At 41.7% G+C, this 14,741-nt stretch overlaps 1 protein-coding gene across 1 annotated transcript in view; it reads right to left on the bottom strand.

The window, feature by feature from the left end:
* The window catches only part of plekhg3 (pleckstrin homology and RhoGEF domain containing G3), a 123,860-nt gene that overhangs the window by 97,667 nt on the left and 11,452 nt on the right, over positions 1–14,741 (bottom strand). Inside the window, exon 2 of the mRNA XM_031836904.1 lies at positions 4,127–4,194. Within this exon, the coding sequence (XP_031692764.1) occupies positions 4,127–4,175 (49 nt within the window). The 5' untranslated portion in view covers positions 4,176–4,194. The remainder of the gene's footprint in view (positions 1–4,126; positions 4,195–14,741) is intronic.

The raw sequence follows: 14,741 nt of genomic DNA, 5'->3' as shown, positions 1-14,741 counted from the left end.
TGATATGGTTCTTGATTTGGTTCTTGATATGGTTCTTGTATATTATTTTGTTCTTTCTCTACTGATACTGTTTTTTGATCTGGACACTTTCTAGTTTTGATATCGTTACTATCAGTGTATCAGTGGTGGAAAAAGTACCTAATTCTCATACCAGAGTCAGAGTAAAGATTCCTTAACAGAAAAGGTAAATGTGAAAGTCACCCAGTAAAATACTACTTGAGTAAGTCTAAATGTATTTGGTTTTATCAAAAATAAATGAAGTTGCTAAAATATACTTAGTTTCAAAACTAAAAAGTATGAATAATTTTTTAAAATCCTTATATTAAGCTAACCAGCACAACTGTATTTATTTACAGATAGCCAGGGTACAACTCCAACACTCAGACGTTATTTTCAAACAAAGCATTTGTGTTTAGTGAGTCCGCCAGATCAGAAGCAGTAGGGGTGACCAGGGATGTTCTCTTGATAAGTGTGTGGATTTGACCATTTTCTGTCCTGCTAAGCTTTCAAACAAGTACTTTAGGGTGTCAGGGAAAATGTATGGAGTAGAAAGTAGTTTGTTTTTTTGAAAAGTCGCAAAGTAAAAGTTGTAAAAAATATTAAAGTACGGATACCCCAAAAATCAACTTAAGTAGTAATTTAAAGTATTTTTACTTTACACCACTGGCTACTATACAAATACGCAAGTAACCATTCCACCGTGCAGTTTACACCTACTGTAGAGACCAATTCACTTAGCTAGGCATGGCTGTGGGGTGGGGTGGTTCTACTGGAGCATCTTTCACAAGACCCATCAAGTTCTCCCGGTGTGTCTGGGGGTGATTACTGCCATCTATTGTATTTTATATGTACAGCGCATTCGGAAAGTATTCAGACCCCTTGACTTTTTCCACATTGTTACGTTAACAGCCTTGTTCTAAAATTGATTAAATAACCCCCCCCCCCCCCCCCTTATCAATTTACACACAATACAATAACAAAGTGAAAACAGTTTAAAAATGTGAAAAACATTATTTACATAAGTATTCAGACCCTTTGCTATAAGACTCAATATTGAGCTCAGGTGCATCCTGTTTCCATTGATCATCATTGACATGTTTCTACAACTTGATTGGAGTCCAGCTGTGGTAAATTCAATTGATTGGACTTGATTTGGAAAGACACACACCTGTTTATACGAGGTCTCACAGTTGACAGCGCATGTCAGAAAAACCAAGCCATGAGGTTGAAGGAATTGTCCGTAGAATTCAGAGAAGATTGTGTAAAGGCACAGATCTGGGGAAAGGTACCAAAAACATTCTGCAGCATTGAAAGTCTACACAGTGGCCTCCATCATTCTTGAAATGGGAAAAGTTTGGAAGCACCAAGAATTTTCCTAGAGCTGGCCGCCCGGACAAACTGAGCAATCGGGGGAGAAGGGCCTTTGTCAGGGAAGTGGGCAACAACCCGATGGTCACTGACAGTGCTCTAGAGTTCCTCTGTGGAGATGGCAGAAACTTCCCGAAGGACAACCATCTCTGGTGAACTCCACCAATCAGGCCTTTATGGTAGATTCACCAAACGGAAGCCACTCATCAGTAAAAGGCACGTCAGCCCACTTGGAGTTTGCCAAAAGGCACCAAAAGAATCTCAGACCATGAGAAACAAGATTCTCTGGTCTGATGAAAAAAAGATTGAACTCTGTGGCCTGAACGCCAAGCGTCACGACTGGAGGAAACCTAGCACCATCCCTACAGTGAAGCATGGTGTTGGCAGCACTGGGAGACTAGTCAGGATCGAGGCAAAGATGAACAGATCAAAGTACAGAGAGATCCTTGATAAAATCCTGCTCCAGAGCGCTCAGGACCTCAGACTGGGATGAATGTTAACCTTCCAAACAGGACTACGGCCCTAAGCACACAGCAAAGACAACACAGGAGTGGCTTCGGGACAAGTCTCTGAAAGTCCTTGAGTGGCCCAGCCAGAGCCCGGACTTGAACCCGATCGAACATCTCTGGAGAGACCTGAAAACAGCTGTGCAGCAACGCTCCCAATCCAACCTGACAGAGGTTGAGAGGATCTGCAGAGAAGAATGGGGTTAACTCCCCAAATACAGGTGTGCCAAGCTTGTAACGTCATACCCAAGAAGACTCGATGCTGTAATCGCTGCCAAAGGTGTTTCAACAAAGTACTGAGTAAAGGGTCTGAATACTTATGTAAATGTGATCATTTTATTTGTATAAATAAGCAAATATTTCAAAAAAACTGTTTTTGCTATATCATTATAGGGTATTGTTTGTAGATTGATGAGGGGGGAAAAACAATTTAAATCAATTTTAGAATAAGGCTGTAAAGTAAAAAATTAAATAAAAACATGAAAAAGCCTTGGGGTCTGAATACAGTCCCAAAACACTGTACATGTATAACTTTATGAGCTGGATTGCCTGTCTTTGCAATTAGCTTATTTTGGTTTGGTTTAGTTAGCAGCCTCCATTGAAATTCACTATTAAATTCACTATTACTCTGGTAATAGATGCCCAGTGGTCTTTGTTGCTTTTGTTGGCAGCCCCTTGTGTACTAAACTGGTAATACCGTATATCCCGCTATGAGAGAAGGACAGTATGACGATATGTAAATCTGGATACCACCCAACCCTACTAACAATATCACCAGGCTGTAATTCTGAAGGGATGTTAACCCCTATTCAACCATGTTGGTGTGGTCAGTGTTACACCACTATGATAAATTATCTCTGGGAATGTACCATCTGAGTGGGGGGGGGGGATATAGGTGTGACTTTATAGTGGCTTGTCCGACTGAGTTCAGATGAACTCCACTAAGAATTACATCTGTTAAACAGGCAAACCCCCCCCTCCCCTGTAAAAATACATGAACTGCAGCCGCAAAAGTTCCCCACTTTGATCATGGCCTCATCCAATCCAGGGAACACAAAATCTGTGTTGTCTAAAGCCGATGTTGTAACAACAAAAATATATAATATTCTGTGCTTTAAAATGTTTAAATCTAACCAGATTCCTTTATAGTGCATGAGACCAGGGCACAGAAAGAACACCATTGTGAGAAACTCAGACCCTGGAAAAGGATTTGTGTGACTAATAATTGAGCCGGTTCCCTCCACTGCCACACAGCACCAGAGAGAGAGAAGAATGGAAGTACACAGTGCAGACACCACACAATCACCACTGTTGTACTGGACACTTCATAAGGATTCAGATTCCCTACCCTTCTCCTTGAAGTTTCCTATTCAACCTGCCACAACTCTATGGTTGTATCCCAAATGGCACCCTATTCCCTATGGGTCCTGGTCAAAGGTAGTGCGCAATATTCGAAATAGGGTGCTATTTAATTACTTCTTAGATAGATGGGAAAAGTGCTTATTGTTGCAGGTGTGTGGGAATAATGCAATAGCGTCATAGAAAAGACAAAACCTACACACTGGTCTTGCTTGTTTCATTTTGAATTAAAACAAGTTGCAAGAGCAGAGTGCGGGTTTCTCTTTTCTTTGAAGGACATGGCCTGCGTGAACAGAACAGATTAACTTCATTGCCAGGCCAGCTGTATGATGTAAAAAGAACATTCAAGAAGAGAGTGTGGGAGAGAAAATAGTCTCCCTAGCTTCCTGGTAAATGGCTGGCATCTATTTGGAGTTCAGGAACTGAAATGTCAGGAGGCAGACAAAGAAGAAGACACTCAGAATGCACAGTTCAGCAGAAGATTCTAACCTCTTCAATATTCCATCATTGCTTTAAAACTGGACAGCAAACTTGGGCTTCCACATTTGCATGCAAATGTGCTTGGTTGAACAAGAGTATTATAATAGTATAATTGTGTTCATACATTCACACATCTCCCAGAGAGGTTATTCAATGAAGGTCCACTCAATAAAACGGCCTATATTTTTAGCAGGACGAGACAAGTAGACGCAGTATGAAAAAGAAACTGCTGGCTAGGCCCTCTACAGCAAATATATTTCCCTGTTGACAACTCATTTTAGAAATTCTCACTTGATGCGATCTTCCAGAAAATTTGGTAACCAGTTTTGAGAAATCACAAACATCCCAATATTGTCTGGGTATATCTTTAAAACCATATCTTTAAGAAGCAGGAGAGCAGTGAGTCGTCTTACCTTCACCCATTGGGACTTCATAGGTGGCGTTGAGAGATCCCTCTGGCATGACACTGCGGCCTCGGGAACTGCAAGAACACATGACGATGCAGGATTAGGACAGCGAATGAAAGACCTCATCAGATCCCCTTGTCAAGAGACTAGAGGACCACAGTTAAAAATCACCCATCTTGTGACATACTACTGCTGTGCACAGCTGCTGACCAGAGTCTTAACAGCTCATCAATCCCACAACGCACCATTACAGGAAGTGCCATAATCCTCCTTTCCCCCAAAAGAGGAAGTACAGGTCTGCTCACTAAGGTAATTATGCGTGGGAAAGTCGTCAGTTGTCATTTGAAACAAAATGTGCTTTTTTACGGTGTAGGTGTTATCTTAGCTGCTGTGGCCTGGAAAAGGACTAGAAACTGAGAGATCGTGTTTTTCCAGCTGGGCATTTGTAAACAGACAAAGAAAAATCGTACCGTGACTGATTTATAGAGAACTCTAGACAGAACTTGGATATATCATCGCCACTCAACATTGCAAATCATGCAGGTGTTTCAGCGAGTCGGTTTAACAGCTCCCCTAACTCTGAACCCTGCTGAACACAGCAGGAGAAATTCAACTTAACCTCAGTATGTATTAGAAATAAAATAAGTTCAGAATCCTGTTAATAATTGCCTCAAGCTGCCGCAAAATTGTTATTTTTAATTGCACAAACTTTTAAAAGTTTATAAAATAGCTCTAATGATTTGTAACTTGGCAAACAATGCCCACTCAGCAATATAATATATCAATTGACTCCCATTTAAAACAAATCCTAAAATAAACAAAAAATTTAGATCCCACGGGCCACGGCAGGCCAAACTTTCCTTGGACACGAAGGTGTTTGCCAGCCTAATAAGTACATGGGGCGGCAGGGTAGCCTAGGGGTTAGAGCGTTGGACTAGTAACCGAAAGGTTGCAAGTTCGAATCCCCGAGCTGACAAGGTACAAACAAATCTGTCGTTCTGCCCCTGAACAGGCAGTTAACCCACTGTTCCTAGGCCGTCATTGAAAATTAGAATTTGTTCTTAACCGACTTGCCTAGTAAAAAATAAAATACCAAAATACAAAATATTCAAGTCAGTATATAATTACTGTGCTCTTCATGTGGTCCGAGAAAACAGATTCCACCAATGTCTTTATGGTTCTTCCTACATCTTGAATGTCCACCAGACTACTTAGATGGCATTCAAAAGAATCCAAGAAGTGAATCCATCTCACATCTTCAAAAGGGTCTTTAAGCTGTTACTTCATACCACTAATGCCAGGCTTTCCAACCAACCACAAACTCAAGTTTACTTTTCTAGCAGTCCCATCTTCCATGGTGTGACAGACCACACAGTAGAAAGATGCTTCTTGTAAGGTATTGTCCATGACTGCTGGCTTTGTCTGCCTGGGTGGCTGTCTCAGTCCACGGCTCTATTCACACTGTGCAAGTTTGGCAAAACACTACATTTTCCACACACAGGACTAACTTACTTGATTTTCCACAGGGCAAGAAAGCAATAACTTAGGGGCACTGACACAGCTACTTCTCCAATCCAAATTTCCTCTCACTCCTCCCTTCAGTCATTTAAAAGGTTGAGGGCACAGTGGATTGACGCAGTCAGGCCCTCGGTGAGCTCAAAGCACCGTTGCCCTTGTATAAGGTGGGTCTGCAGGCAGCCTATTCATCTGTTATGCTTGGGGTGCAGCCAAGGCAATTACAGTGGGCAGATATGTATTTATCACACCATTATTACACCTTTAAGCACTTTCTGCTTGCTCTCACCTCATACAACTCTGAACAGCACTAAACCATTAACGTAAATTGTTACAGAAAGCAGTGCTAGACTTGGACTGAAATAGGTGCCAGTACTCATGTTGGGTGCCAGGGCGGTTTATATTTAGCTCCAGGAGCTCCACTAAACTTTAGAGCTAATATTCTTTAAGAGGAACGGGAGCTCAAGCAGAACATTTGAGGTGCCGGTACTCTGCTCCGGTGAGCTCCTGCCCAAGTCAAGCACTGACAAAAAGTATATTGCAACATTTAAAGGACAGGGAAATTGTATTTTGTCTATAAGAATTGTGGACTGACAATTTCACACAATATGAGTGAGTAGTTACTGCAACAAAAAAGTATTGTGCTAAAAATCTGTCTGAATTCATGAAGTAAAAAACAAAAGTCTTGTGAAACAAAAATGGAACTCAAATGCCTATTAATTCAAACATAATAGAACATGTTCAATGCACATCCTGGGATCTTGGTTAGTGGTGTTGGTTGAATGAGGGCTTGTAAAGCTCTAGTGGTGTTGGTTGAATGAGGGCTTGTAAAGCTCTAGTGGTGTTGGTTGAATGAGGGCTGTAAAGCTCTAGTGGTGTTGGTTGAATGAGGGCTGTAAAGCTCTATTGGTGTTGGTTGAATGAGGGCTGTAAAGCTCTATTGGTGTTGGTTGAATGAGGGCTTGTAAAGCTCTAGTGGTGTTGGTTGAATGAGGGCTTGTGAAGCTCTATTGGTGTTGGTTGAATGAGGGCTGTAAAGCTCTATTGGTGTTGGTTGAATGAGGGCTTGTAAAGCTCTAGTGGTGTTGGTTGAATGAGGGCTTGTAAAGCTCTATTGGTGTTGGTTGAATGAGGGCTTGTGAAGCTCTATTGGTGTTGGTTGAATGAGGGCTTGTAAAGCTCTAGTGGTGTTGGTTGAATGAGGGCTTGTAAAGCTTCTGTGTAGTGCTTCTGTGAAGCTGTAATGATTTTGGTTGAATAAAGGCATTTAAAGTCAGAAAACATGAACGCAACATAATTGAGCAACTAAATAATTGGGTATGATATTGTAAATGTGTGTGATTACAAATGAGTATAAGACTAATTAGAAATTGGGTGGTTTGAGCCCTGGATGCTGATTGGCTGACAGCTGTGGTACATCAGACCGTACACCACAGGTATGACAAAACATTTATTTTTTCTGCTCTAATTACATTGGTAACCAGTTTATAAATCTCAATAAGGCACCTCGGGATTTGTGGTATATGGATAATATACCATGGCTAAGGGCTGTGTCCACGCACTCCGCATTGCGTCGTGGCTATGAACAGCCCTTAGCTGTGGTATATTGGACATATACGCCACACTCCCACCAGGCCTTATTACTTAATTTTACCATAGCTGCAACAGTCAAATGTCTCAAAAACATTACAATGATCGATTTTGTCATTATTGGTTAGTGTGTGTAGATTAATGGGGGTGATGAATTTAGCCATTTTAAAACCTGTACGAGTGTAAGGTGTGAAATGGAAATGTGTTTTTTGCATATCCTCAACTCCCTCGAAGAGTGGGGTCCCAGCAAGGGATCAGCCATTACTGACAGCGACCATGGAGCAATTACGTTTAAGGCGACAGATTTTTCACCTTGTAACCTTCTGGTTACTAGCACAGCGTTCTAACCGCTAGGCTTCCTGCAGTCGACATACTTAGGGCTTCAAATGATCCAAAATATTTATACGTTTGTTAGATGTTTATATTACGCTAAAACATTGGATTATTATTATTTTTACTAACCTTTTAACACCTAGTTATGTAGATGGTGCCTGAGAAAACATGATGAAGCAGCTCTGTAACAGCAGTGTGTTCCACTCAGAACAAACAGCTGAAGGAATACAGTTCTCAAGGCATATCATGCCATTCCACAATCATGAGTTCTGCTGGCACGAGAAACCCATTGGCTGAGCTCATCCCCGGAGGCCAATCTTTTAGAGATAGTGAAACCTGGCTTTTATTTTGCTTAGAATGATTCCTGATAAAAAAAACAGTTGGTTGCTTCATTGATGCGTAATGAAATCAAAACAGAGAAGATGGCATGATGGCGGCAGGAACGATTCCACCTTACGTGAGCACAACTGACTCAGTAGCCTTTACTAGAAGAATGTGAAGTTTGAAATGGGACAATAGTAGCTGCGATATTCAAAGTAGTAGTTTTAAGGCTTCTATAAAAAAAGTAATTGGTGCACATTAATGTTATAAACGTATCGTTCATTTTATCATTATAATTCAGTCAATTTATAGTGATATGGATTTGTCCACATCGCCCAGTTCTAGTAAATTATTCCAAAAAGTACATTACTCCTGAACAGTCTGAACAACGTTGAAAGATTTTTTTAAAAACGTACTGAAAACTAAAATTACCTGTATTATGTTGATAAGAATTATTTCTGACAATATGAGTAGTTAAACAAAGTACATTTTTCTTGTGTTGAAAGAAACAATGTTTGGATTCAGTCACTCAAAAACAAAACGGAACTCAATTGCCTATTGATATAAAGTACTAGAACATTTTCAATACACTTCCTGGGATCTTGGTTAGTGGGTTTGGTTGAATAAGGGTTGTGAGAAAGTCATTTCAGTTACAGCCAGTAGATGTCCTTACTCAGTCACTGCCCTCAATAATGAATTGCAGTAGTGAGTGATTGTCTCCACAAAAGGTATTTAAAATCGTCAGAAAACATAATTGAGCAACTAAATAATTGAGTATGATATTGTTAACGTGTGTGATTACAAATGAGTCAGACTAAATATACCCAGGCTGCAACAGTGAAATGTCTCAAAAAAACATTACGATGGATGAATGATGGAATATGTCTAGTCAGATTGTTGTCGGATTTCATGCTGTCTGCATCTTTCAAAGACCTGTGATAATAACTCATTATTTTCTTCCCATTTATAGCAACAGTGTTTTGCTAGAAGTAAATCAGAAATCACGAGGCCAAACCTGAACATCTTCTGCTAACTTTAGACACACTTATGACTAGTATAGTCAGGTGACTAGATTCTGTATCCCAGTAGAACAAATGCCCTTTAACGTTCTTGAACTGGGTCAAGGCTGTTTCACACACAGGAGGCTGCAGAGGGGAGAACAGCTCATAATAATGGAGGGGATTCCGCTGCAGTCATTACCACAAGCTTGTTCTCCCCAATTAAGCTGACACCAACCTCCTGTGCCGTCACACCATGCCACCATGGAGGCCAATGTTACTCGTGTATATTTTGACTGGGAAAATAAACCAAAAACCCATCTCCCCTATAGCAATACCACATTGGTTTATGCACCTGTTGATTTCCTGAGGGGTCTCACTGACCAAAAGCAACGTACAGACAGAAAAAGAGATGTCTCACAACTTTGCTAAACAGAAGTATTTATTTGGAGCTTGGTATTGAAGCCTATTAAAATCAACCATTTCAAATAAGGGGTGCTTATATTTGTCCTGTTTCACTGCATGTACAAGTGGGTAACCTTTACAGGTGTGAAATGGAAATGTGTTGTTTTTTTGCATATCCCAATTCCCCCTGGGATCACGGCCAGGGATCAGCCATTATTGACAGTGACCTTGGAGCAATCGACAGATGTTTCACCTTGTTGCTCATTTGAATTCATGAGCTGACCTTACTGGCCCAACGCTCTAACCGCTAGGCTCCCTGCCGTCGACAAACCTAAGGTATCAATTCATCCCAATTGTTTTAAACATTTTTTGGGGACTATCCCTTTAACACATGGTTTGGTGGAGTGTGGCTGAGAAAACATGATGAAGCAGCTCTGTAACAGCACAGTGTGTTCCACTCAGAACAAACAGCTGAAGGAATACACCTAGACATGCCATTTTCCCCACACGCCTCAGGGTTTTCAACCATCAATCTGTAAATTCAATACTCTGTAAATTCAATTTCACTGTGAGTGAGTATTGAAGCTCAAGCACACAGGTAACTGCCAAAATAAAGAAAACCCATGAGGGATACAAAGAATATTGAAAGCGGGTGCTTCCACACAGGTGTAGTTCCTGGGTTAATGAAAGTATTAGCATCCCATCATGCATACAAATGCTGGGAATGTCATTATTCTGGCCATTGTTTTGTCTACCATGGCTAAAAGAAGAGATCAGTGACTTTGAAAGAGGAGATACGAAAGAGCATAGGGGGTTTAAAGTGTGTGTAGTCACCAGATCTCAACCCAAATGATGGGAGATTCTGTAGCAGCGCAGGAGTGTTTTCCACCACGATCAACAAAAACATTTTGTGGAAGAATGGTGTCGCATCCCTCCAATAAATTTAAAGTCACTTGTAGAATCTATGCCAAGGTGCATTGAAGCGGTTGTGGCGGCTCGTAGTGGCCCAAAGCCCAATTAAAAAGACACTATGCTGGGGGTTTCCTTTATTTTGGTAGTTACCTGTAGAACACAAGGTTCAAAAGTTGAGGAACATCCTGGGATAGTAGCCTGGGTTCCCGGCAACGCAACGCTAGATGTCCACCGGGGACTGATATGTGGGGTGCAATAAAGGGCCCGGGGTGTGATAGCTTCACCCAATCACGTCCACTAACGTGTTGACATATCTACAACCGTCCATCCCTAATCAAAACTATGGGCCAGGCTTTGGGTCAAGTCCTGCATTATTCCCCTGACAATCCCTCATTTCTTCTCTGGCGAGAACACCGAAGTGGGGGCGCTTGGGGGGGGGGGGATTTGGATTTCACTTGCCCACCCACTGAGGAGCCAGGCCCAGCCAATCAGAATGAGATTTTCCCCCACAAAAGGGCTTTATTACAGACAGAAATACTCCTCAGGTCATCAGCGGTCCAGGTGGCTGGTCCCAGACTATCCCGCTGGTGAAGAAGATGGATGTGGAAGTCCTGGGCTGGCGTAGTTACAAGTGGTCTGTGGTTTTGAGCGCGGTTGGACGTACTTCCAAATTCTCTAAAATGACGTGGCTTATGGTAGAGAAATTAACATTAAATTCTCTGGGAACAACTCTGGTGGACATTCCTGCAGTCAGCATGCCAATTGCACACTCCCTCAAAACTTGAGACATCTGTGGCATTGTGTTGTATGACAAAACTGCACATTTTACTGTGGCCTTTTGTCCCCAGCGCAAGGTTCACCTGTGTAATGATCATGTTTCATAAGCTTCTTGATATGCCACACCCGTCAGATGGATGGGTTACCTTGGCAAAGGGGAAATGCTCACTAACAGGGATGTAAACAGATTTGTGAACAAAATTTTAGAGAAATAAGCTTTTTGTGCGTATGAAACATTTCTGGGATATTTAATTTCAGCTCATGAAATGGGACCAACACTTCACATGTTGTGTTTATATTTTTGTTCAATTTACAGTGCATTCGGAAGGTATTCAGACCTCTTGCCTTTTTAAACATTCTGTTACGTTACAGCCTTACTCTAAAATGGATTCAACTGTATCTTTTCCTCATCAATCTAGACAATACCCCATCACGACAAAGAAAAAACAGGTATAGAAATGTTTGCAAATTAATTTTACATATTCAGACCTTTAATCAGTACTTTGTTGAAGCAGCTTTGGCAGCAATTACAGCGTCAAGTCTTCTTAGGTATGACGTTACAAGCTTGTCACACCTGTATTTGGAGTGTTTCTCCCATTTTCTATGTAGATCCTCTCAGGCTCTGTCAGGTTGGATTGGGAGCAATGCTGTACAGCTATTTTCAGGTCTCTCCAGAGATATTCGATCGGGTTCAAGTCTGGACTCTGGCTGGGCCACTCAAGGACATTCAGAGACTTGTCCCGAAGCCACTCCTGCGTTGTCTTGGCTGTGTGATTAGGGTCGTTGTCCTGTTGGAAGGTGAACCTTCACCCCAGTCTGAGGTCCTTGAGCAGGTTTTCATCAAGGAGTTATTTGTACTTTGCTCGGTTCATTGTTCCCTCAATCCTGACTGGTCTCCCAGTCACTGAAAAACATCCCCACAGCATGATGCTGCCACCACTATGCTTCCCCGTAGGGATGGTGCCAGGTTTCCTCCAAATGGATATTGGCCATAAACCACACCCCCTCAGGCCTTATTGCTTAAGCATATCAGCATTGGTCTTTACGCTAGCCTGAAGAGGAAACATCATGGTTCAACTAAGGCAGGATCAACTGGTGACATTTGGGGGGACTGACAGAGCTGACCCCTCAGACACATCCGGCTGCAATTGGGAGTCCCATAGGGAGGCGCACAATTGGCCCAGCATCGTCCGGGTTTGGCCGGGGTAGGCCTTCATTGCAAATAACAATTTGTTCTTAACCGACTTGCCTAGTTAAGGAAAAGGTTAAATTAAATGGTTACAATTCTCATACACCCCAAATATTCTTATAGGAATGTCTCAACTCCCAACTGAGGCAAAGCCAAAATGTTGACGGTTTAGTCCAAACAAAACAAGCCAGAGGGGACAGAGATGGGAAGAAAAGAAGGTAGCAATGGCAGAGCTTCAACAAAAGGATGCTGACTGGCTCACTTCCTGAATCCTGACAACATAACTGGTTGTAGGGTCTACGACCCATTCAATAAGTCTTTGGAATGGGTACTAACAATGAGGACCACTCTGGAAATGACCCTCATGGTTGCAAGGAAGTCTCTTCTAAGGGCGTTTTCACACATAGTTCTGAGCAAATAACTTTGATTATGTGCTACATTGTGTATATTTTGGTTGGTCCAGTTGCTTTCTTATTGCCAAACGAACTAAAATGCCTTGACAACCACGTGTTCAAATCATTTGTTTTATTGGAGGAAAACATCACGCTAAATCCATTCTATGATTATCAAGAAGAATATCTTGTGTCCCAAAACATCATTAGTTTGGCTTTGGTCTTCCACAACATGCGGGAGAAAACCATAGCTGTTGTAACCGCTAGTGAACAGGCTAGATTCTGTAGCCTATATCCCTGGCAGGTTATAGCACCCTCTCCCCTAACCTGCATCAGATGCCTCAAAATGCACTGCTAATAACAAAATGTTTCAGAGATATTAAGTTAAGGAGGGCTACGGTGTGCATTTCATCAAATGCTCGCAGTCAAACAATCAATAATACTTCTCACCTGCTTTGAACCGCACCATGGCGCGAATGGAATCAGACCAAGACCATACTTTTTGAGCGAACCACAGTGCGTTGTTAAGTCCAAACTAAGCAGGAAAAAAAAAGACAAATATTTGTTGTGAAAGCCCCATAAGAAAGAGCGAGGATAGCAATCATTGGCTGTAATGACATACGTAAGAGCTGCAGCTAATACAGTTAGCATGTCCATGTCCCTCAATACTCAAAAACCTAAGACAAAGAAGAAATAACTTCAATCCTGAACTTCTTTGAAACAGCTGAAGCTTTGGGTGAGGTAAATGTGGTGTACTCTATGCTTTACGTATGTTTTAGACCAGGGTTGGACGTTTTGGTTTTTGCCCTAGCACTAAACAACGGACTCAAATAATCAAAGCTTGATGAAGAGTTGGTTATTTGAATCAGCTGTGTAGAGCAAGGGCCAAAAAACAAAAATGTACACCCAGGGAGGGCCCCAGGACAGAGTTTGGGAGAACTGTTTTAGAGAACTGTGATGTCAGAAAGCTACATTATGAGTTGTGCCACCCCATTGCGTTGCATATTTCTTGAGACACACTTTCAAAACGCATTGTCTAACACGCTCAGTGGCATTTCTAGTTCACAAAATGTGTATGAAACACTGTAGACTATAAAAACCCTTCCTGTAGGGCTTCCAGTCAAGGGCCAGCAGACAAAATGGGAAGACTCACTTTTTTCACTCAAACTGCCATACACGCTCGTCAAATTCCAGAAGCTTATCTTGGGGCTTCCGAGTGGCACAGCGGTCTAAGGCAATGCATCTAAGTGCTAGAGGTGTCACTACAGACCCTGGTTCGATTCCAGGCTGCATCACAACCGGCTGTGATTGGAAGTCCCGTAGGGCGGCGCACAATTACCCCGGCGTCGTCCGGGTTAGGCCGGGGTAAGCAGTCATTGTAAAATAAGAATGTGTTCTTAAGACTTGCCTAGTTAAATAAAGGTTAAATAAAATAATGAGTGGGACCATTTTTCTGGGTAGGAGGTAAATCCCCTAAGTGTTAAAAATGTACTAAAAATATGCCCATGTGGTCAATCCACCCCCTCAGTTTCAGAGGCTTCCTGTGAGAGGAAATGTGAGGATTCATCCCTAAAACTCCACTCCAATGAGGCCCTAGAGGACTCTGGGAGTGACAAATTCCCCTACTGGGAAAGATGTTAGTTGATAGGCTATATATGGAATATGGACAACCACGCATTAAGCTGGAATAGATTTGCCAGTTTGCCCAGGGAGAATATATATATTTTTTTAATGGAATGCTCTTTCGTTATCATTTCAAACATGCGTTTACATTTTCACACTAACCAGGTTTCCATCCAACCTTTTTATTCAAGTAAAGTATGTCTGATTAAAAAAAATTAAGCAAAGTCACAACAGGCCTGATGGAAACCTCAAATTTGTTTGTAAACTTTCCAAATGTAGGCAAAACGAAATACGCTAGGCAAGGTGGGATATAATTTTGTTTCTAAAATGATGGCAGTGGAAACACCTTCATGTGCAAATGTTGATATAATAACCATATCAAAGTACACTTGAGAGTCACCAGATGACACGACTCAGGAAAACATGTAGTTTATTAGGCTACAGATTAAATAAGTTATGAACTTCACAGGGTGGTGAAAGTGCAGTGATGAGCTTGATGCTCATTGTCAAAAAAATATAATCGAGGGTCTTATTCTGGTGACATGATCGTTGATTGCCTGCCTTTT

The sequence above is a fragment of the Oncorhynchus kisutch genome, linkage group LG12, assembly GCF_002021735.2.
Source record: "Oncorhynchus kisutch isolate 150728-3 linkage group LG12, Okis_V2, whole genome shotgun sequence".
In the NCBI taxonomy this organism is placed as follows: domain Eukaryota; kingdom Metazoa; phylum Chordata; class Actinopteri; order Salmoniformes; family Salmonidae; genus Oncorhynchus; species Oncorhynchus kisutch.
Note: the sequence above shows the minus strand (reverse complement) of the source record. Positions and strands in the feature narration are given on the sequence as shown.